Below are 23957 nucleotides of genomic sequence, written 5' to 3'. Positions count from 1 at the left end.
ATACACCCACATCTTTTTTTATCCTTCATGCTTCCAGTTAATTTGGAAATCAGTAGTGATTATGAAGAGTTGAAGTCGTTCCTTCCAATATGCTTTACCTTCTCCTTGTCCACGCTTAATTTCTTCTCCCATCACGCTGCCCAATTAATTAGCTTTGGCTGATCCCTCAGAAGCTTCTCTCTCGTCTGTAGATTTCACTAATCTGATCATTTTTAATAGCTGCAAATGTAACTTTAATCTGTTCAGTGTTCCCCCCAGTCATCATAAATACGTACTTCAAATCCCCCCACTTATTTTGCCGGTGCAAGGGGCATGGAGTGCCTCTGACCAGTGGGCCCTGCCTGATGTCCTCTGGTCCCATTGGTGTAGCCGCCTGAGAGGCAACATCCAGTCGTCTCAAGTGTGTTTTATTTTCCTTTCATTGTGTCCCCGCTCTCTGTTTCTGCTTCTTTGAGGATGCTCTGCAACTGAGTCCTCACCTTCGTGGAGGCTTTCCAGTTATTGGGGGTTTTAGTAGTTTCTGTCCCTTTCTGGCGCGAAATCTTTCATCTCAGCTCTCCGCTTGCGACTGTTTGGCAGCAGTTCAGGCTTTCAGTCTCGAGTGATCTGGGTTTTTTTTGGCTGTCAATAAAGTAATGTTACCAAATTTGTCGTGGTGTATTTATCTGTTGCTATGTCTGTAGTTAGATGAAGCATGTGAAGCTCAGGACATATTGGCAGGGAGTTTTTAATGTTTGAGAGAACATAATCGGAAACAAAACCCCACCTTCCTGTGCGAGGCAGCCCTGAAACACAAGCACAGCCTTTTCCTCATGTATTTTATGTCTATAGCAACACTTTTTCTAATTATTTTTTGAAGAGGGGCGTCATTTAGCTGGTATAACAAGTCCAATGTGATAGCGCATCAGCTAATATTTAATGTAATGAGATCTCATTTCCTTCTGCTGGATGGGCTCTTGCCAGAGGTCTCGCCTGCAGCTGTGAGCAAAGGGCTATTTCGATATCCATTTGCCTTTCATTCATCCCAACGGATGCATAAAAACAAGAAGTTTCAGTGGAGTGGGAGGCTCCGTGCATTTTGCTGCACTCCCTCCAGATTCTGTCCCTTTTCCTTCTCTGGGCAGGAAAGTTTCTGACTGGCAGCTTATCCTCAGTGCCCCGGAGGTGGTTCGTCTCTGACCGACTCCTCCAGGTCATGCAGCCCTTTTGCCTCATGTCACCTCCCAGGGACACTGCCCCTCTCTACTCTGCGCTGGATGGCTGCAGTTGTAAAAGCAAAGCCCCAAACCACATCGCTAAGGCTGGATTTCGCCATACCTCCCTAGGCACTAACACACACATATAATATATGTGCATGCATGCATTTTTCTCAGAGCTGCCTGAGGTCAGAGAGACTTTGATTTGGGATGCTAATGGCGCTTTATCATCGTTAAAGCAGGAGAAACAGTGTCGCAGCTCTGCCGCTAAGCAGTGTATCTGTAAAAGTTGGCGAGGGCTAATCCCCGGCTCCGCTGGGCAATCGCAGCACCCGTGTGCTAATCCAGGGATGTGCGTGGCCCCGGTGAAGGACAGAGTGGCCGCCCTGGGCTGACAACTGCAGCCGGCAGGGACTGTGCAGGGGTGTCTGTGGTGGAGGTGACAACACACACCGTGGTGGCACTGTTGCCTCCGTTACCCACCCCCCCCGTTTGCCTTCTGCCAGGCAACTTGGCACCTTGGCATGGCATAAAGCTGGGGCAGCTCTCTGGGCCTTGGCAAGCCATGGGTGAAGATGTTTCATCCACCAACCAAGTTTTTCTTTCAGGCTCCCTCATGGCATGGAGAGAAGGGGTTTCAAGCCTACATCCCGCTCCCCTCCACGTCCACAGCCCCTCCAGACTTGCCAAAAGGCTGTCCGAGTGTGATGAGGACCTCTTTGTTTGCCTTTAATTAGGGCACGCTGGTTGGACGGGGCTGCACGGGCTCTGATAACTGAGGCAAACAACAGGACCAGGAAAGAGGGCAGTCAGCAGCGGGTTGCACTCCAGCTGACCGTGTCCCCACAGGCTCCTGGGGATGTGAGGAGGACCCTTATGGGGACTTTCACCCGGGGAAGGCTATTGCCACCAAACCTCCTTGTTCCCAGCCATGCAAGGGCAAGTCTCACTGCCTCCCCCACTTCCTCACTGGGCTGCAGCTCACCCCACTCCCATGCAGGACTGGGGACCCAGGCTCTGCTTGCCAATACCTCAATGTCCTGGGGCATGCACAGGCAGGACTTTGCTTCACACCCTCCAGGATTTCAGCTGAGTTGGAGTTGCCGGAGAGCTGGAGTGGCCACTACAAGTCATCTGCTCTGTCTCTCTGCCCCAAAGGAGGGTGTCGCGTGCCGAGGCTGTTCCCAAAGAATGCCTCCAACCTGGACTGACAGACCTGAGATGATGGAGATGCCAAACCTTGTTTGCTGCATCCCAAGCCCTCTCCCATCTGTCCCACTCCCTAGGGGCATGAGGATGGACTGTTCCCTTCTCAGACATCCCTCAAGCTATGCTGGCTGGGTCTGGCCAACAGGGACACCTTTTCCCTGGGCATCGCTGTGTTCACAGCAGCAACTCTGTACTCCAGCTGATATCCTGGAAGACAGCCTCCCAGCTGAGGCCCCCGGCCTGGGGCTGGCATCCTTCCCAGATCTGCTGGGTGGTGCAAACAGTGGGACATGCGGGTCGCCCCCAGGGAGGGAAAGCTGGCCACCTGTCACTGGTTCTTCAGGGAACACAGGCTCTTCATTCCTATTGTTAGCCTATGTAATCCTGCTGGTCCCTTTGGTTTTGCAAAAGAATCTCAGATGCTACTGGAAGGACATGCACACCTCTGGGAGCTGGAGCAGAGGGGAGGCTGCGCTGCCATCTCCTCCCCTAGCCAGAGCCCCAGCCAGAGCCCCAGCCCTGCTGGAAATGGACCATAGGATCCACCTGCCCTGGCACATAACCCATCATCCAATTCAGCACCTGGAAGAAGTTGGGAGACATCAGAGACAAGCCTGGACCTCCAGAAAGGCATGTTGTGCTGAGAAGCCACAGCGTGGTCCGAAGGTGACCCCTGTGTGTGCTGCAAGAGATGACCACTGGGCAGTGGGTGCAGGCAACTGTGGGTCACATCTGGGTCTTACTAGCAAGGTCCAGTCCTGGCAGAGCGGCACTGGGGCCATATGTGTATCTGCTAGCAGTGGTCCTGGTGTGGCGTGCTCCCGAGCGGGGGGAGCCACTGGGGAGGCTCTCGGGTAAGTTAGGAGCAAGGGGGGAGAGAGTGTGATGCTCAGGGAGCTGCCAGAGCGTGGGGGAGCAGCACGGGCTCCCCGGGGCATTGCCTGGCCTGGGGGGGTGCAGGGGCTGCAGTGTGGAGTCCTGCTGTGCTGGTGCAAACCCGGATTAACTCCACTAACCAGAGGGCTGCCCAAGCGCGTGTGAAGCAGACCAACATCCCAGCTGGGTCCTTACGGACCGGGGCAGAAAAATGCCTGGCTGAGCCAGCGAACGAGCTGCCTGCCCCTGGGATGCAGCGCCCAGGCCGGGCTGCTCGAGCCCTCACCACCAGCTCCGGCAGCAAGAAATCCCATTTCTCCTTTTCCTCTAAACTCCGCTTGCTGGCACTGGGTCTCTCCCTTGCTGGGGAAGTGGGAAGGGCTGTGCCCTGGGAAACGCAGCGAGCAAGAGAGAGTTTCTGCCCTGTCGCCTAAACCGGCAGGAGAAGAAATTCCGTCGGGAGGAGGCAGCGAACAGAAGAGGCGCGGTGGCGATGCACGGCTCTCATTAGCCAGCCCTCGGCGCCGGGGCTACCAGCGAGCCCTCGGCGCCGGGGGGTCTCTGGACACCAACGTGAAGTACGGGTGTGCTGCAGCTAGAGGGCTTCGCCGCCGCCGCCGCCGCCGCCGCACAGCCCCGCGCGGTGCTGCCGCACACCCCGGCACCGGCCGGGGCTCCGCCGCGCCGCTCCCCGCCGCTCCCCGCCAGCCCACCGACGAGCTCGCCGCAGGGCCGCCGGACCGCCCCCCATCCCACCCACCCACCCCGGCGGGGGATACGGGGGGAACACGGGGTGACACGACGCCAGGCCGCCGTGCTCCCCGCCGGCCCCGCCGCCGTCATGCCGGCCGCCGCCGCTCCACTTCTGCCGCCGCCGCTCCAACTTGGCGGGTGAGCCCTTCCCCGACACGCAGGTAAGGACCCGCGCACCGCTCTCGGGTGGGCGCATCCCCACTCCCCCTTGGCAGGCGGGCGGGTGGCTTTCCTGGGGTCTTGGCTGCACGTCCCCGGTGTCCCCAAGCTGTTCCCGGCAGCGCGTCCCCGGGGAAAGGCAGCCCGGCGCCAAGCTGGGGTTGGCCCCAGGGAGGGGGTCAGAAAATGTGTCGGGGGTTGTAAAGCTGATAGGCTGCAACCTGGAGAAACCAGGACAACATTACCTGATCGGAGGCTCTCGGGTGGGGGAAATGTCAGGGTTTCAGCAAAAGTTTTGGAGGCCAGACGTGTCAGAGCAACTGCAATGGCAGCTTGGACCCCGACAGCCATCGGGGCTCCCTCCCTGAGGGTCAGCTTTGCTGCTGGCTGAAGTTTGGGGGTTGCTTTCCTTCTGCTGAGGAGCTTCAGCAGCCAGTGGGAGCCACCCTGCCTCCAGCCGCCCTGGGTGCGCATCCCTGGGATGCACCCAGGCAGGGAAACAGTCTGAGGACCTCAGTTGAGAGGGCTACTATCAGTGCCGAAAATTGTGCCAAGAAAATGACTTGTCTGAACAGCACCATCTCCATGTACCCCTGTGGACGCCCTCCTAGTTGTGTCTGGGGGAAGAGCCACACATTCAGGAGTTTCAAAGGGAAGCGCTTTCCATCTCTGCCCAGCGCCTGTTTATAATTCCTTCTCTGAAGCTGCTGCAGGTTTCACAAAAGCCGTGCTGCTCTCCCCTAACCCGTTCTACTGGGCTGCCTGCTTTGCTTCTGGAAAAAATAAATTCCCTTTTCATGAGCTCAGGATCTGCCACCAGTAGAAACCTCTTTCCCAGGAGAAAGGTAACGCTATGTAAATACCAGGGATAACCAGAGGAGCGGGGTCTGAGCCTGCCTGCAACGCACAAGGAAAAAAAAAGCCCTGGTCTCTGGGGGATAATACCTGGTTACTTTGTAGGCTGTCAGGAGAAGGAATTACCCAAGCCAAAATGTAGTGATTGCATTTCTCCGGCAAAAGTTTCTTGTGTCATGAAAATGGCTGGCAGAGATAAAGCTTTGGGGAGCTGAATCTGCTTCACTTTGGCTCCCTGAACCACCATCAGAGGCAGGTAATAAACGCTATTATTAAAGAATGAGTAATTTGCTGCAGCTCCGGCACGGTAAATTTGTACAGCGAATCCGTGCTTTTGCATGGTACCCAACTCCTCCCTGCCCTCAGCCCAGCCCACAGACATCACCATCGCTTGCGGAGAGGTGACCGAGCGCTTGGCAAAAACTTGCCCATTAAAATTCCCCTCTGCCACCCACTCACTCAGTGGAGCAAGCCCCAAAGGGGTCAGTCCTGCCCAGCCTGGCAGCCTGCAGCAGAGCAGCCTGGGGGCTGTAGGGAATGGCCCACCAGCACAGGCATGAGCACTTTCAGGCCCTTCGTGGCCCCTCTGCATGGGATGGGATGTACTCACAGCCTCCCAGGAGCACCCTTGACCTTGACGGACAGCCCAAAGCTCTGCCCTTCCTGCCCCCCATCCTCCCCACTAGGTGCCCCTGGTGCCACCCCGTCCCCATCAGCGTTAGACCCCAGACACTGATGCACCATGCCTCTTCTCGAAGTCTCTCTTACCTCTTTTTGACGCCATTGCCCTCCTTCCCATTTAATATCGATGCTTGGAGATTTTTCCCAGCTCTCTTGTGAGTATGGTCTCTGCATCAGGCAGATTTTGACTCTTTTCTGCCTATATTCTAAAGCCTTGTACCTGAGCCTGGGACCGCCAGGCACTGCTCACAGGACACGGCTCTACTGCTGCTTTCAGAGGGTAATTTCAGGTGAGGTCTTCAGCCAGTATTATTCTATCTGTAGAATTAGACATGGGCAAATGATTTTTGCCAGTGGAAGGACCAAGCCACAACATTAGAGAGGGAAAAAAAAAGTCCATGATAGATTTCCTTCAAATTGTCTTTCAGTTGCTGCTTCTCTGTCAAGTGAAAAAGCCAGCAAAAAAAGTCCAAATGCTTTGCTCAGCCTGGAAGGGGAGGCTCCTCTAATCCCCAGTGTTTTATGGGTGCATCACTTAAACCAGCTTTGTTTTGGAGTGAAACACTGCAGGTATCTTTTGAAAAGCAGAGCTGGTTAGAGGATTGCTCTCCAAACTCTGTGTCTGGAGACTCAACTGTTGGCATGAAAAATTGGTCTGGGGCACGTGTGCAGCAGCTCAGAGATGGGACACCATGTGCGGTGGCCCCACCAGTGCTGCTTCTGAGCTGGGCAGAGGTTTCTCCAAAAACCCTCCCAGCCTCCAAGGTGGGAGGGCAGGGCGAGATGGCGGGTGCTGGGGCTTGTCCCCGTACAGCAGGGACATGCTTGGGAGGGAAGCACAGTGAGCAGGACGTCCTTGCTCAGCCCACTTGGGACCACCAGTGCTGCTCATCCAGAGCAGAGCCACCTCCTGCGACACGCTACGACACCAGATGGGCGCAAGCAGCAGCCTGAGCTCAGTCCTGGGAAGGGCTGGTCTAAATCCAGCTGTGATGTGCGCAGGGAAGAGAAACGGGCCAGGAAGATGCCTGCATCTTCCATCTTCCGTCCAAATGGCAGAGGCAGGAGCAGCCCAGTGTGCCCCTCAGCCAGGCATGGCCGGGAATTGACAGGGCCATGGAAAAGAAAATGTGACATCATTTTGTAGTATCTCTTTCCATACCATATGGAAGATAATTTAGCATCATCCTCTGCATGGTCCTGGCCCCCTGGGAGCATGGGACGGACAAGAGCCATGGGATGGCCGGGGGCAGCTGCTGCCTTTCCTCTCGCCATATTCCTGAAGACAGAACAAACCTCTCCTATAGCACCCGCCAGTGTGAACTGCGACTCCTTAAGCACAGAGGGTACATCTCCACCCGAGGATTCAATTTCTTTGGCAATAACAAATATTAAAGAGAGGCTCAATATTTGGTTTGGATTGCACCTGTTGACCCAGATAATAATTTAACACCTTGAAGTTTGTCTCGGGCTGTGGATGTTGTCCAGAGTGGGAAGAGACTGATCCACTTATTTGCTGGAAGAGATCAGCTTACTGCTGATAAATACAGGCTTTGTTTGGAAACTTAGGGTTTGGAAAAGTAAGCTACAAAGGTGTCTTGTCCACCGTGTAAGTTCATTTTTAAAGACAGAACGGGTCATTGGCAAATGAATTAAACATCTGAACTGTAGAGGAGCCCTGTGAATCCCCAGGAGAATCAGGCCATGATAAGCAAAGTGGAAATAGCCCTGAGCTGAAGGAACGCAGATGATGGATAAAATAAACAGGACGGTGGGGAAAGGAGGGTGCTGGCGTGCGCTAGCCTTCAGGGCGGTTATGAATCATTTGAGAACGGATATGTTTTAAACAGAGACAAATGAGCAGTCCTTAACAGCCGCTTTACATTGCCAGCTTTGATTGATAGGAGGGGAATTTGCAGAGAGATGCAAGGATGGAGTTAGGTGCTGCAGCTAAGCTGCTCTATCAGCACGGCACAGCGGCGAAGGGGAGGACATCATTCTGTCCCCCCTGACGCCGGCTGTCAACCACGAGCTACATCCCCATCCCCATCCCCATCGTGGTCTCGGCTGGTGCGGGTCTCTCACCTGGAAGAAAGCCGGGTCCTATTTGCCAGATCACTTCCATGCTGGGTGACAGGCAGTGGCAGGGAGAGAGTCCCCGGGGTGCAGACCCCAGGCACGGCCCTGGGGCAGGCTGGGTGGGAGGGCTGAGGGGTGTAGGGCTGGTCCCAGAGGGGAGCAGAAGTCACAAGTGTGCTCCAGCGCAGGGTATTGCTGCTCCCTGTGGGTGATGCTCATGTTGTGCCACAGGACCAGGCAGCCCAAAGCGATCTACTGGGAGAGAGCAGTGGGGAGGATGGGGTGCAGGGTCCCGGGGCAACACCAACCATGAAGGGGCAATGGCCTGTGGGACTTCATGGACAAGAGAAGAGCCTTGAAGTGGAGACGATGAGACTGGAATAAAGGGTATGGGTGAAATAGGGGAAACTGGGAGAAGCACTTGGAGCCATCTAGGATATGCACTGTGTTCAGTTCGCTACTGGGTATAAATAGCAATCGAGAAAACCTGACGTGAAATTGAGGACTGTAACCATTAGCATAGGAAAATCAGCCATGAACAAAATTACAATCTGCAAGCACGAGCTTCTGTGCACCTTCCAGCAGCAGCAAAAATGTCAAGGTAGTAAAGACACCTTTGTGGATCTCTGTGAGATGCTCCTGACAGCATGGGCTTAGTATGGGTACACCGGGCAGAGAGCCTGGTCTCGGTAAGGGATAGGACTGCCTCTGTGCTGGAAGCATTCCTGCTTCCTGGAGCCCAGAGGTCAGTGAGTTTATGACCAAGTAGCTCTATAGGCATGGACGTTTCTAAACAGGCTTTCCGCACTGAGGGTAGGGTGCCAATACCCCTTTGTCCAGACAGCTTTGTGTGCAGCAGCCTTAAGGTATTTCCTTAGGGTGGTCCTGAGCTGAGGAAGGGGAGGTTGAATCTCCCAGTCTGAGCTCACGTTTCTGCAGGCCGCTGATTTGGATGCTGTAGCAGAGAAGGGAATTCACTCTCCCTGGCCCCTGGGCTGGCATCTTGTGGCTGAGATGAGCAGTCAGAGCCCAACAGCCTCCCAAGCTCAACTTGCTGGCTGGTGCCTTAAAGGGCTGGAGATGCTGAGGGACAGCCCCAGCAGCCTCCCTGTGTGGGAGTCATCGCCCTGACCTCCACTTCCTCCCAGGAACCCTGCTGGGTCCTCAAATAGGAATGTATAGAAGCCTCCAGCGAGAGCTGTCAATCAGATTTGGTTAACATCATGTGCCCCTTTAAAGCCCCTCACTGGGGCTTGTTGTTGAGGGTGCTGCAGGGCTGAAGGTTGTTTGGGTGCAAATCCAGCAGGAGCGCCCCAGGGCTAAGACAGCCCCCGTGTGGCTGTTGGCACCCCCAGACCTTTCCCATCCCAGAGCTTTCCCATCCCTGATCCCATCCTAGCCTACTTCCCCGGCACAATGCTGCCGGCCAGGTCTCCCACTCTGCTCTGCCTCAGCTGGCCACCCTCTGGCCGCCCTGCTGCCCTCCAGCACTGGGGCAGCCCCCAGGAGCAGGCCCTCTGTGTTGCCCCCTCTCCTCCCCCATCCCATACACCCAGGAGACCCACACCCAGGACAGCCTGCGGAAACTCCTGGCAGCCACCTTATTTACTTGTTTGCATCTCCAGCTAAAAAAAAAAAAGATGCCGAGAGAGTCCAAACCTGCTAATTATACACCTAGCCACCCACACAACCATGTGTTTTATTACCATCACCCTCCATGCTTCCTCCTTCCCTCTCCCTTGCCAGCTCGATGAGCCCTTTCCCGCTCTCCCCTTGCATGAGGGGCACGGAGGGGTGCATCCCAGCGGGGGCCGCATCCCTGCCGGTGAGCCCCGACTCCGGACAGGCGCTGGGGTCACACCAGCGAGGCCAACGCCAGCCACGGGGTGGTGGGGCGGGCTTCGCTTTGCCCAGTGACTTGGACATATAGGCGGTGAGCCCAGCCTGTGCATGCAGGAGCCGTTCCTGTCCCGCCGTGCTGGGGGATGCTCAGCCGGGAGAGGCGGGCGGGGGCCGGGCAGGACCCGCCGGATCCCCCCCCCCCCCCGCCACCTCCACCGCGCTCCGCGGCCCCGGGGCGGTGCGGCGGCCGGAGCGGCATCCTGCGCTGCGTGGAGTGCCTGGGACATCTAGCGGCCACCTCTCCAAGTACCGGGCCTTGCCGGGGGTGGGTGCCGACCTGGGGGGGTCCCCGGCCGGGGATGGGGAAGGCGGTGGCAGCGGTCCACCAGCCCCCTGCTAGCCCCGCAGCCCCTGGTGCCACCGCGGCAGGGCGCAGCCTGTTTGCAGGCGCTCCCGGGTTGAAGTTGAGGGTTACGAGGGTGTCTTCCCCGTGTTTGGAGGCGATGGAGCTCACGCCGCTCCCCTGCTGATGCTCACGGGCAGCGTGTCTGGATTGCTGGCACCCAGGCTGGGGACGGGGTGGTGGGGGAGCCCACAGCCCTGCAGAGCCCCTGGCACAGCTCCTCCAGGAGCAGCCTGGCTCTTCCCTGCCAGCCCCGGGGATGGAGTTGCTGTTTCTTACCATTAGGAGCAAGCAACGCCTTAGCTCTGAGCGCAGCTGGGTCGAAACACTGCTGCAGAGAAACATTTTTATCAGGAAGAATAAAGACTCGATTTCCACCTGGAAATTGCCCAATTTGACTTGCGAACTTTGAAAAGCAGCCCATTGCATCCCAATTCTCAGAGCAATTTAGTCTCTGTTGGAGCCAGGAGCCCACTGCCGAGGCACTGGCTCTCTACCTGTCAGGAGATCAGAACAGGCGCTTTATTCACTCCTTTCCAGCTCTATGAAACCAGCTGCATCAAAGTTGTGAATTAGATGCTTTACATCATGAACGCCTCAGCTATCCTCCCTCTAATCCATGACCATGTCACCTTCTTCCTTCCTCCTGGCCCTCACCAGCTCTTTTGCCTCTGGCAGCTCCACAGTTCCTTTCTTCTCCATCCCGGTGGCCAGAGCCCAGCTCTCTGCCTGGCTCAGATGTCACTTTGCTTCCCCTGTGCCATGCCTCTTGCCCACCATGTCCCTTTCCACTGCCGTCCTTACTGTGCCCCTCTGCTTCTCTGGGTACCACGTCTGCCAGCCCCATTGGGGCTGTCATGCCCCACTGCCCTCCCCTCCTACCCCACACTGAGAGCTGCCTCTCCCACACCACCCTCCGGCCACCTCCTCACCTGATGCTCCTGCCACAGCAATCTTTCCCAGGACTGGTGAAGGCTTTGTTGCCCCCCCAGGGATAAACAGCCTCCCACTCTGCACACTGGTGCTGTGCCCGAGGCAGGAGCAGCGGTGTGGAGACGAGCACCCACCTGCAGGAGGGCTTGTGTGTTGGCCAGAGCATGACCACTTTCCACAGTCATGTCTGCGGCGCTTATGAAAGTGATTCCTTCTCCCCTTGAGCTGTGCTTCACCCTGTGGGACTCAGAGCTGGGATGTGGCAGGTATCCATGCTGCTGTGTGGGCTCCCAGGGCTGAAAGAAGCTGTCCACCTCGCCAGATACATTGTCCATGAGCCCTCACAGCCCTTCCTTCATCCCCATATTCCGTCTCCAAAATGCCCACCTCCCTCCCTGCGATGCTCTGCCTTCATTTCTCATCAGCCCTTGTGAGCTGGTTTTCTCCTGGGCAGAATTGCAAGCTTGGATGCCCAGAGGCAGAGGTAGTGTGCCCTGGCAGGACTTGGGCCTCTGCCTAGAAGCCCAAAGGCACCTCCTGAGAGCTTCCAGGAAGGCCTGGGCTCTGGGAAGGGTGTTAGCTACATCTCCTGCACTTTCCTGCTCCAACAGGAGCGGGTCCACCTCTGTCCTTGGGATATGGCAGCTGTACCCGGCCGTGATGCTGCCTCCCATCAGCTGGATCAGGAACAGGCATTTGCACTGTCCCCCACCCTTGGACCAGCCAGGGCACAGCAGCACAGCAGGGCACCATTCCCCAAGGGCACCGGCCTCCCGAATGCTGTCCTGAAGGGGACCAAGATGGGCTAACCTTCTCGCCCGGGAGTCTGGGGACATGCAACGCAGTCGCAACCTGCTAATGAGCCCGCAAAACAAGGCAGAGTGTTTGCTTGACAGGGCAATTAAATGATGATTGATTCCTGGAACAGATACTTAATTCATCATTAACTGGGCTTATCGTAGCCGGCATCTGTGCCAAGGGTCCCTCTGAGGGCTGCGCTGCTGGCGGTGGGGGCAGCCAGCGACCTGAGCACCTCTCATGTAGGGGGGGAAACACTCAGGATGGTCCCAAGGGGACCTGGACTGCCCCAGGGGATGTGGTGTGGAGGTGAGATCCGTGAAGCACAAAGCTAAATTTGCTACCTCTTTATTTTTGTACCTTATTTTGGCTCCTTTTATCCAGTACTTGCCTTGAGAAGCTGAGAGTACACAACGCAGTTTTGCCTTTCCTGCTCTGCTGGTGACCACTGCAACCGGCCTGGGGGGCCCTGCCCCACTGGGTGGTTACGGGAGCAGTCATTAGCCTCTGCAGTAGGGCTGCAGCAATACTCCAGCTCAATCAGGGCACTGGAGTCTGCCTCTTCCCAGGTGTCCCCTCCCCCTGGGCTCACGTTGCGTGTGTACAGTTGTATGTGTGCATCCTCCCTGTGCACCTCACAGCATGTCGCTACTATTGCCTGCTGCCAGTACTGCCCAGACTAACCCTGTGGGGCTGATGGATATGCACACTATCCAGTCATGCTGGTAATGAGGACAGAGAATGGCCACTCTTCACTAATTTTGTCTTTTACAGCTTCTTTGCTTTCATTTGCTGGCTTCATTCCTCTTCCCCCAAGCCTGGTTATTACCAAGCTTACTTTATTACCAGGCTTACTTTATTACCAGGCTTACTTTATTAAGTCCCCGTGTGGCTAGATTCGCTGTAGGATCCAGGTAATCCAGATGGGGTTTGGGCACAATGGCAGGGCTGGTTTAGCTCTGCCCTTCCGTGTGCGTGTGCGTGCGGGGCTGGTCCTCGCCCCCCCTGCCATTCCCCCTCTAGTACCATCTCTAGCAGTTTGATGGTCCTCGTCTCCACCTGCAAACCCAGGTGCACACAGGTGTGGTCTCTATGTGATGCGGTGATCTTGGTGACTAAGGAGTGGGAAGCATCTCTAACCCCTCCGGCACTGGGACTCTTCACAGCAGCTCTCAGAGAGCGAGGTTTCACCTCGGCTGCTTTCCATCAGGGCTGAGCACGCTGCCGTAGACATGCTGTGATGCTGGCCCTCAGCGTCCCCCCCTCTACTGCTGACAAATGCCAGGACAGGGTGCTAGGGCTGCACTTCGTGGTCCCTTTGCCTATTTATGAGAAGCGCAGTGAGATCTCCTTCTGCACTTCTCCCCTTGTCCCTGCAGCCCTGTTATTGCCCCATCCTGCTCCCAGGGAGAGCATCGTCCCCAACTCCGGAGAGTGGAAGGCAGCAAGGAAAAGAGAGTTTAGTACAGGTAAATCTTCTATAATCCCAGAGTGTACAAGACTTTGTGCAGTGCAGCAGCCTCTGAGGTCCTGGCCCTGCTCTAGGGGCAGCTCCAGGGCAGTTTGAGGGACCAGAGAGGTTTGGGCTCTCCCTGCTCCCCTGGGGCGAAGCTTTCAGCCCTGCCCAGCCCACATTCGCAGAGACTTCCCCATGCTTCAACAGTACTTTCCCACTGTTTCTTTTGCTACCCACACTGTTACTCTTCCAAGGGGTGTTCACCCTGGGTTATTTGCTGCCTGCACGCCTTCCCTGCCTCTTCCCCCTAGCCCAGGCCAGCCAGCCATCTCCCACCAGCCAGCCCCATTAGCATCCTTCGGGATGCCCGAAATCAGCAGAGTCAGTGTCCAGCAGCAGTCCAGCTGCATAGACGCACTCTTCCCACCTTGGTCTGTGATACCTGCTGCCTCCCAAGCTGTCTTCTAGGTTTCCAGTTCCTCCCAGCTCCTTTCCCTTCTTTCCCTGCTGTGTTCTGAGTGTTTCCCAGCACTCACTGCTGAGAACATACGGCTTTGCCGCACAGCTCTCCCCCTTCTCCAACCCGCTGCCCAAGACCTGAAGTGAGCAGAGCAGCAACCTCCACGCAGGCAGCACCCTCTGCCCAGCGGCCGGCAGCCTGCCTGCAGCCCATCTGCCGGCGTTTTGGAGCCGGCTCCCTCCGGCAGCTCCCAGCAAGATCCCATCCCTCCCTGCCCTAGCTTGCTGTCAGAAACATTTCTTGAGATGCGGCGTGGATGCTTGCCCGAAACTGTCCACTTTCCCTTGTTAGAGCTGGGCTTCTGCTCCTGCTTGGGCTCAAATGACACTCAGTGGCTGGTCTCTCCTTACTGTTTTGTTAAAAAGGGAGATATTTTGTTGGAAATCTAATTTGCATGTTGAGGTAAGCAACAAAGAGGTTCGTGCTTTCCTTGCCTGAAAATCGGGATGAAGCTTTGTGCTTCTTTGGGTCTGTGCGGGAAATAAAACCGTCTGTGCTACAAATATGCATCTCCCTTCAATATTTTGAAAATACTTAACGGCCATCTGCTGTATGAACCATTACAGGCTTTATTAGTAAGGTGGGAGACTGCAGAAAGCAGAGAATGGCTTTGGGGAGGGAGAAGTGGAGGGCATTCACCAAAACATGCAGAGTTTTAGCAGCGCAGGAGCGCTTTGGAATGGCTCCATTTTCCTGAGCAGCTCTCCAAAATGTGACGACCGCTGCCAGAACAAAGCCCACGGACAGGGCCATTTAAAACCAGGTACAGCACTCAAACCTGTGTGGTAATGGCAGAGTATGGCCAAAGGGATGGGACCACTTGCACTTTTCAGTCTCTGGAATCTTCAGCTCCAAGTTCTTTAGTTATCTTTTCTTCTTGAGGACAGATTTAAACCCAAGGTGATGTGCTTTCTATCAGAAAGCCTAGTGCACCTCGGGGAACCCTATAGCAGGTGGAAGCATGTCTCTGCTACACAGCATCCTGCAGAGGAGGCAGTGACGGAGGTCTCTGAGGAGGACAGGAACATTTGGGGTTGCAAGGCAATAAGGTGGCACGGTCTAGGAGCTGGGGAACGTGCTAGAGAGCAGCTGTAAAACACGGGGCTTGGGTACTGAAGAGCGCAAAGTAATTGTTTCTCTCTCCTGGGGAACGCTGATATTTCACTACACGTTTTCTTTGTGCCAAGGTGGGTTGGGAAGCCAAAATAGCAAACGCTCCTCCAAAGAAAAGGGGTTGAAATATTTCATCTCAGAAATTTTAATGAAAAAAAAAAAAAGCAGCACAAGGTGTCAGCACTCTGAAATGGAGGAAGGGGGAAGGAGTGAATTTTCCTGAGGAAGAAACCCACGTTGACATTTGTAACTGAGTATCCCATTTGGACTTGGCATTTTCTGAAGTTGGTGGCCCAGAGCCAGGGCTGCGTGGCTGCCAGCTTTACCCAGGGGTGGAGCTGGTTTAAACAGAGGTCTGATGTGGTGGGTCGTTTACTTAAATTGTCATAATTTCAATGCGGACCGAGACCCAGGGTGTCTCCCCTTTAACCTCCACATCCCTCCGTTCCTCTGCATAGGCGGCTGAGCATCCGACACTCCCCACCCCAGCCTAAATGCCACCTCTGTGTTCTCACAGCAGCCTCCTGGCTTCCATCGATGCCTAACTACCCTCACCCCAGCCGCAGCTCAGCCTTGAAAGAGTCCTAGAAAACCTCCTGGGGACCTGAAAGCCGGTTAGATGCATGTGTAATGCCTGGAGGGCTGTAATTCACCATGCATCCCTCCGCTTTGGGAAGACAGGGAGGCCCCTCAAGTGGCTGTCAGCATCTTATCTACTTCTGTGCTGTCTGTTAGGCTTTGTCACAGCACACATCATGAACCAGCAGAAAAGATGCAGTAGGTCCTTTCCTGTCAGGCTGCACGTGGCCATCTCAAGATGCATTATAGATACAGCAAATCCTCATCTTAATCCAGCCTGAATCAGATCATCTTGTTGCGGGGCTGCATCCTTATCTTACTGCCAGCTGGGGAGAGATGAAGAGATGCTCAGTTTGCCGAGATAGCATTCAAGCTGTGGAGAGGCGGGGAAGGCTCTTGTTTTCTCCAACGTTGCCAAATCTTTCTGTTCCCACTAGCCTTGTCTTGACATCGGCTCTGCATGGGCGAGAGGCTTTTCTGCTCCCTTGCCTTGCTGAAATAACAGCCTCCTCCCTCCCACTCTCTCTGCTCCCACAGGATCACTCCCCCCCACCGCCGGCAGCATGGAGAGCGTGCGTGAGCTCCAAAACCCGCTCTTGGCCAAGGCCAACGGGCACCTTCACAGCAGCTATTCTTACCACCAGCATCACAGCCAGGACTACCCCACTCATCACTGCCAAGGGAAACTGTATTCCTACATCTTCCAAAACACTGGTGGTGCCAGGACTCACCAGCTGCTGGATGCCAGTTCCCTGCAGCTGGCTGTGGAAGCCTTGTACGGCCCCAATTTCATCCTTGTGAAGGAAGAGACCGCTCTCAAGGCCAAGGACAGCAAGACAGAAAGCTGCGAGACCACTTTTATGGAAAGCAAAGAGGCTCCATCCGAAGGTCCTGACGGGCACGAGGCTCAAGGTTCCTGCCTGGTAGAGAGTGACATCCGCATCCAAACTGTGTCCTACGAGGTGGAGGAAGAGGAGCTCCAGGAGTACGAGGTGAGCTTTGCCAGGTGGGGTGGCACCAAACTCCTCTTCTGGTGACTCTGGCTATTGGTCCAAATTCTTGGTCATTTCCTTTCCCTTCTTTCCCCAGGGCTTCCCTCCCCCCCCCCCCCCCCCCCAGACCCTACCATCTCCTGCCTCGCCAGCCTCTGTGCCCCTGTGCACCCAATATTTCTTCTTCCTCCTTTTCATTTCAATTCCTTTTTCCTCACTGCAGACCTCAGAAGGAGGGCAGCTTCCCTGAGGGCAGCCTGGCTGCATGCCCACTGGGAGCAAAGGGGAGGTGGGCTCGTCTCTGCAGGACCCTTGGGATGTGGGGACCCTTTGACAAGGGCAGCCTGCGGCCGCCGTGACACCCGAGTTAAGGGGAAATAGCGATCCTTGCATAACAGCAAAATTCACATGCCTGATGGCAGCAGCCGAGAGAAAGCCTAATATAAAGACAGGATGGATCTCATAAAGGAAGAATGAGAGCTGGCAAAGCAGCCTCATGCTGCGCTCTGTGCCCCACCATGGCTGGAGTGGTGGTGCAGAGGCTGGGAACATCACCTTGAGAGGTGGGAGCGGGTCCCCGGAGCCTGCTGGAGCTGATGTTTGATGACCCAGCACAGCTCTGTTGCTTTCTGTGCCGGTGGCGGAGCCTTTTCAGATGACAGTCAGGGTGTCCTCAGCTCTGTGGGCCTTCCCCACTGAGGCATATGGCTCCCAGGCTGGTTTGCAGCTGGCGGAGTGGTGCCCAAAGGCAGGAGGGCTGACCGCAGCTACTGTGAGCAATGCGCTCGCTAATGGGACAGGACACGTCGCCCCTGTGATGAAGGCTCCAATTCAACTGCTTTCCCTCACTCGCTAAATTAATTTAGCAGGATATCGATCTCCTAGTCCCTAATGGGGATAAGGCACTTTGTTTAAGTTTGTTTAAGCAGACAAACAGCCAGTTCTGCCAAAGCTCAAGATATTTCAGTTTAAGACTATCTATCTCCCAGGGAAATCCCAGACCCCCAGCAAGCGAGCTCAGCATTTGCTCTGGCAGGGAGCCGAGAATCCACTGCGCTCCTGAATTTGCTGAGCTACATTTTTTCCTCGTCAAACTGGGCTGAGGAGGATAAAATATTTTTGAAACTCACTCCTTGAGTTTGCAGGTGGGAAACGTGTGAGAGTATGTGACAGGGCCGGGAGGAGAGGTGCTGAGGCGTAGCCTGCAGGGCGGCATGGGGAGGTGGGCACATGCTGAATCCATCTGGTTTTGCAGAGCGACTCCTCCAGCGACAGCGAAAGTGAGGATCATTTCCTGATGCTTCCCCCCCGAGACCACCTGGGCTTGGCCCTTTTCTCCATGCTGTGCTGCTTCTGGCCCCTGGGGATCGCTGCCTTCTACTTCTCCCAAGGGGTAAGAGATGCCTTTGCTTGCCTGCGTGCACTGAGCACTGGAGCAAGGGCCACAGCAGCCCTCGCAGGGGACCAGGCACCTTTCCGGCTCTAAGACTCATCTCTGTGCCATGTCCAGACCCCTGAGGGCTGAGACAAAGGGTGCACCTGGATGTCTCCACAACTGCTGTGGGGTTTACACGCCCTCCAGCTCTTGTGTGGGTTACTGGAGGTCGGACTTTTCCTTTGGGTCTTTCAGGTCTTATTTAGGGAACTGGGGCTCCCCTTGGCCGCTTGCCCAAGTTCTCACCCTTCACCCAGGCTCAGGAAAATAGCATTTGCCCACCTGCCCTCCCATTCTGCAGCAGTGCAGAGGTCCTACACCATGACCAAGTCCAAGGCAGCTTGTGCCCCGGAGTCAGGCTGTTCTGGAGACTGGACTCAACAGGGAGCCTGGTCTCCATATCACACTGCAGCTCCCTCATTGCACTTGTTTCTGACACACGTTGGCTAAGCTGTGTGCGCCAACACCAGGCTGGCAGAGGCTGGAGAGGGTGGTGGCCCTCAGGCTGCACCAGCTCAGAGGAGCTGCTGCCTTCTTGAGGGCTTAGCCCAGAGCCTGGGCTCACTTACATCAATGTTGACCCAGAATAATTCCTGCAGAGCCAGGGGATTTACTCTACGTTTGCATAGATGCCGCTGTACCAGGAATAGATGGGGGGGGAGGCATTAAGAAGTTAAATCAAGATGATAAAAACAGAAATGGAAAAGTATATAACATGAGTACCTGGCACAGAGGCGGTGAGAGGCAGGGAAAGCTTTAACTCATCAGGACCCCGAGGAGTGGCTGATTTCACATTTTTCCACGTGGTACAGGGTAGCACAGTGCACTCTCCACATGATGATGTACGTGGTGCAATTTAAATTTAGCTCCGTTTGCTATAACTGCTGCTTCTGTTCACTACTTATATATACGCATAGGGTATATTTGTATCTAATTGGTACCACACAGCCATTGCCCCCTGTGCACCGACCATTTGCCCGGGCTTACGAGGGGCCAGCCGCCCGCTCTCAGCTCTGGCTGAGCACCCAGATGGCTGGGGCTTGCAGACAAACAGCCAAAGCCCACGCTTCCCTTGGAGGCAAAATCCACAGGGAAATATGTGTGTAGGTGGCACTGCTGTGCTGAGCCATCCCAGACTGACGGACACCTTGCTGTCTGTCCCCAGCCTTCATGGGATGCAGTGGCCTGGGAAGGGGGGCTGACTCAGTAGTGAAACGACCGCACGCAGGCTAATGGCTGTGAGCAACAAGCATGTCTTCTCCTTCCAGACCAGCAAGGCCGTCTCCAAAGGAGATTTCCATCTGGCCAGTTCAGCTTCCCGCCGAGCTCTCTTCCTCGCCGCGCTCTCCATAACCATCGGCACAGGAGTGTACGTCGGGGTGGTGGTAGCGCTGATCGCTTATCTCTCCAAAGGGGGACACGTATAGCTGCCACCCGCACGTCAGTGCCACCCCAGCCACTGGCCCTCCTGGGATCGAGCTTTCCTGCGGAGCACAGAGTGCCAGTGCCTGCGAGGGCTGCTTGCACGGCAGGACCTCGGCGTGCATGCCCTGCGCAGGCTCTTTCCCCTTTCAGACAAACAGTAGACTCCCGTTCTTCCCAAGGCTGTGGGGTGCCACCATCTGATGGCAAGGAACTGGGCACCAGCCTGGCTGCTGGGACCAGGAGGAGCACATTTGACTGCTGGAAGACATGCAGGAGAAACGCTGCATGCTGCTGCCTGGCTGGTGCCACCACCTCTGCTCTGGGGCCATGGCTTCCCCTCCCAGCCCCACAGAGGGGAGATCCACCACTGGTGCCCAGGCTTGGCCCATGAAGGGGGCATGCAGGGAAGAGAGGGGATATGGCACCGGGGAATGACCCCGGGAGGGTGGTGTCCTGGTGGGTTCTCCAGACTCCCATGATGGGGACAACATTCTCATTTCAGTGCCACGGGGCAGCACCTGGGTCCTCAGCTGCAGTGAAGTAGGAGGACACAGCATGGACATGACCGAAGGGCATGCTCTCTGCATCCCTCTGCAGACAGACCCCTGATCCAGGGGACATCCCAGTTGCTGGCCCATCCCAGGCAAGAAACAAGGAGGAAGGCAGGCTGGTGGTTGCACACCATGACTCCCATCGCTGGAGCAAGCTGGCAAAGATAACAAAGTTTACTCTGTGTTAATAATGACTGTCATGAGAATTGCAAGTCAGAGTCCCTGTAAGGTTGGGGTCCCACAGTGCTGGGCCCTGAAAAGACTTGTAATGGCAATTTCTACCCAAGAAACGACCTGGGAGGGGTGGCGGCCTGAAGGACTCCACTCTTGGCACTAGGTCAGGGCCTAGCACACAAAGAGGGATGGAAAGAAAAGGCTGATGTGACACGCAGAGGCCAGGGTAGGAGTGCTGTTTGCGAGGGGATGAGATCCAGAGAGGGGGAAGACTTGGAGGGAGCCCGAGACCCAGGGGTGACCCCAACACACTTCTTCCCGTGCCTCCATCCAAAAGCTCTGCTGACAAGGAAATCCCACGCACCCCTGCTTACATCTTACTTTTGCTAATTCGTATATTGTCAGAGACATATCAAGTGCTTCAGAGGTGGGTGTGAAGGCAATGACTGCCCCAAAGGGCTGGTGTTCAAAGGCCCTGGCTCACCCCCCCCTCCCCGTCCCCAGCATCCACCTTGACCCTCCCTCACCCTGACCATGGCTCCCCTGCCTCCTCCTTCCTCCATGTGTGGAAGGCTGCAGGCAGACTCTGGGCACCCATCGCCCCCTCACTGGGGCTTCTGGGCAGGCTGCACCCAGCTCTGCGAGAGGCGCAGCACGTTCCTCCAAGTGGGTGCCATTCAAATGTACATTTCATCCTAAAGAAGCATGTTAATGTCTGCGATTGCTGTTGTACTTGAGCCATAAAAGAGAGAAGCACATCAGAGACCTGTTCAGAAGCTGGTCTGAAAATTCCCATTACGTTTTATAACATGGAAGAGCTAATAAAAAAAGCGGGAAAAAAAGACTGTTTATAAGGACATGGAGCTGGCTAGGGAAGAAGTGGGCTTTGCAGGAGTGCTGAGCTCACTTAAACCTGGAGGTGTTTATGCAGTTCCCGAAGGAAGTCATAATCCAGCTGGTGTCTGGGCAACTCGGAGGGAGATGTACTGCGATGTAGATCACAGCAAGCAGCTAGTGCTGGGAGCGGGACGGTGATGTAGGCTTTTTGCCATGTGTGGATGGACAAGAATTAGGGAGAGAGAGAGAAACGTCTATGTTCAGGCTGCTCTGTGTGTAGTAGAAGCATAAAATACAATGTGCTTGAAGAGGGCAGAAGAATATGAAAATCAGGCAGGAATAAGCAGGTCTTTGCTTCTGGTGGTGGACAGAGAGAGACCGAATTTGCAGGGAAGAAAGGACAGGGGCGTTCAGAAGAGATCAGGTGGCTTAGAGAGGAGAGATGAGGTTCATCCTCGCCCAGGAGCCGGGGGATGGTTTTCATTCCCCTCTCCTGCATGTGCTCAGCCTTCCTGGGCATCCGTCCCTTCAAATAACCGAGCAGGACACAAGCGCTATTTCAGACAGAGGACATCTGTGGGTGCCCATGCAGCAGGGGTGATCAGACCCACTCCTCCCCCCCAGTTCAGCCATCCCAGCTAAAGCCCTCCCCCCCTCGAGCATCCCCAGCCGGGGCCCGGGGGTGGGGGGCTCCCCAACGATTCTTGTCCAGACCAAACCAACAGGGCTGCTGGACCAGAATCGCAATGAGAAACTGTGTTTGCTGTGAATTTGTGATTCTGCCAGCTGGTTCCCTCCAGGGACTGCCCCGGGTGGGGGGCTAGCAGCCTCTAAGCCTACTCCCCGTGGGTACCCCAGCCCCCTGTACCCCAACCTGCCTCTTTGTCTTAATTAGAGACTCACGGGGAAGGACTGGGCTAAAGGACCAACAGAATTAAAGTGTTTTCCGCCAATAGCCTGAATCTCTGATGATCTTGTCAAAGGAGGGGGGAAGGGGCTGTGCCAGAGCATCCCTAAGGGGGGCATTATGCAAATGGAGAAATTAGTTGGAAACAGCCTGAAGGGAAACATGTGGAAATTGAAATCCAAAGACCAGCATGGAGACTGCTGCTGAATAACTTATTATAGACTCACAGCGTCTGCTGCAGCCGCCCGAGCAGAAGGGAAGGAAGCAAAAAGGCAACAAGGCACAGCAGTCGGGGAAGACGTAAGCTCCGGAAATTTGATCGAGCTAAAAAAAATATAAATGTTAAACTAAATCCTACTAGTGGGTGTGGAAGAGGTGATTTTTCACCCTCTCCCTCCTATCTTCCCAAAGGAGGGGTCCCTCTCCCACCCAGGACCCCCAGCCCCATGGCACAGTTCCATAATGGTCCTGATCCCACAGGGGATGCTCAGAAATTTGGGGTGAAGGAGGAATAGCCTCGAATTCTTGCCTGGCAACATTTCGAGCCCAGGAAGGAGAAGGGAGCGCAGGAGACCTGGCACGTTACAGCTGTGGGAGGTGACAAAAAGTGCAGGGAGTGCAGAGGTGGTCTGTGCCTGTGCAGAGGGGCAGTGGTGGAGCGGGATTCCTGGTGGCTGGCGAGGGACGATTTGGGGTTCTCTGAGCTGGGGGTGGAGGGAGGGTTGGTTAAATAGTAATGTCCTACAAGGGTGTACACTGCAACCTTCTGTCCTTCCCCGCACCCCAGAGCTTTCTAAAAAATAATCACAAGAGGTGCTGAAGAGTCCCATGATATATCAGAACAACCCCCCCCCTTCTCTATTCATGAGTAATTCATTATCCCTAATTAGGACATCTATTTGCAATGGAGTTCCTCGCCAGCCGGCTGCAGGTGCCTATCCCTGTGAAAGCAGGTGCTGTCTGGCACCCCCAGCACAGGCACGGTCCTGCGACCCCCTGGCCCCAGCAACCCCATCCCGTCACTCTCCTGCCCACTGCTCCCCAGATGCCCCTGCCCTGGCCCCATGGCCTCACCAGCAGCCCTAGCCCTCACCCTAAGTTAGTGACACCAGAAGACAGATACAGAAAGTCACCAGAAAGCTCATCCTCTGCGCTTCTTCCTGTGCCCTCTCCCAAACACCCCTCTCTCATCTCACACACTGGGCAGCTTTTGGGTTCTGAGAAGTACCATTACCAGGTATCCCAGATGCCCTCCCTGCTGTGAGGAGAACACCCTGTGGACTAAGCCAGCCCCGCTCCACACAGCCCCCCATCCCTCCCCTGCCCTGGAGATGCTCCTTGCGCAGCCAGAAGCTTGGGGCAGTGCTGTCTGAGGTGCACTGGGTTTGGTTTCTTTTCCCAGCAGTGGAAAACGTGTCATCTTCCAGCCTGGGCTCCTTTCGTAACCTCTGCAATGTCAAAGTGAGCACTTCCTGGCAGGCCTTTCTCTTAAGGACAGGGTGGATGGAGCCCGTAGCAAGGGCAGCAGTGCCCTTTGAATCCTGCCTCCTTCTGGAATGCAGCCAGGGAGAAAGCAGCCGAGGAAAAAAGGCACTGACGCCTCAGCACAGATCTGGGTGACTGATGCATCTGAGCCACCGCCTGCTTCCCCCGGCTCTGCTCAACCTGCTCGCCCCTCGGCAAGTGCTGCGGCATGCCAAAACGGGGCTGCTGGCTACAGACAGGGCCTGGGGGAGCGGTGTCGAAGGATGCCGGGATGGGGCGGTGATGGATCTCGCTCCTCTTCCCACAGGGATGAGGCAAGAGGACGGAGAAGGGAAAAGAAGCTGGTGCTGTTCAGCCTGTGGGACCCTGTCCCCAGCTGAAGGGATCCACTGGGGCACTGGTCCTGCCGCATCCTCCCAGCCAACCTGCCTCTCCTCAGGGTCATCTCTGAGGCGGATGATGTGGAAACCACCGGGGAGGGACGTGGGGTGTCCAGGAAGGCTGTGCTCCTTCATCTCCCTGGGAGGATGCAGCCCCTTGCAGAGGCAAAGCTGCCGCCTGCTCTCCAAGAGATTCCCGTCGGCGGGATGGGATTGCAACCAGTGCTGGTGGGGCAGAAATGCCTCCATTCTGGCCTCATCTGTCCTCTGGAGGTTGGAAAGAAGAGACACAGGGAAATAAATGTGGAGTAAGTCCTTC

At 55.6% G+C, this 23957-nt stretch overlaps 1 protein-coding gene across 1 annotated transcript; it reads left to right on the top strand.

Annotated features, from left to right (window-relative positions):
* Positions 1–16015: 16015 nt before the first annotated feature.
* Positions 16016–19306, top strand: SYNDIG1L (synapse differentiation inducing 1 like; the record flags this gene model as incomplete). Its single annotated transcript, XM_082485361.1, has 3 exons — positions 16016–16444; positions 17700–17837; positions 19148–19306. The coding sequence occupies 3 exons, from the start codon at positions 16016–16018 to the stop codon at positions 19304–19306; spliced, it is 726 nt and encodes a 241-aa protein (XP_082341487.1).
* Positions 19307–23957: the final 4651 nt, after the last annotated feature.

Source organism: Vanellus vanellus, assembly GCF_965231255.1.
Source record: "Vanellus vanellus genome assembly, chromosome: 6".
In the NCBI taxonomy this organism is placed as follows: Eukaryota; Metazoa; Chordata; class Aves; order Charadriiformes; family Charadriidae; genus Vanellus; species Vanellus vanellus.
This window is presented reverse-complemented; position numbering and strand designations above follow the sequence as displayed.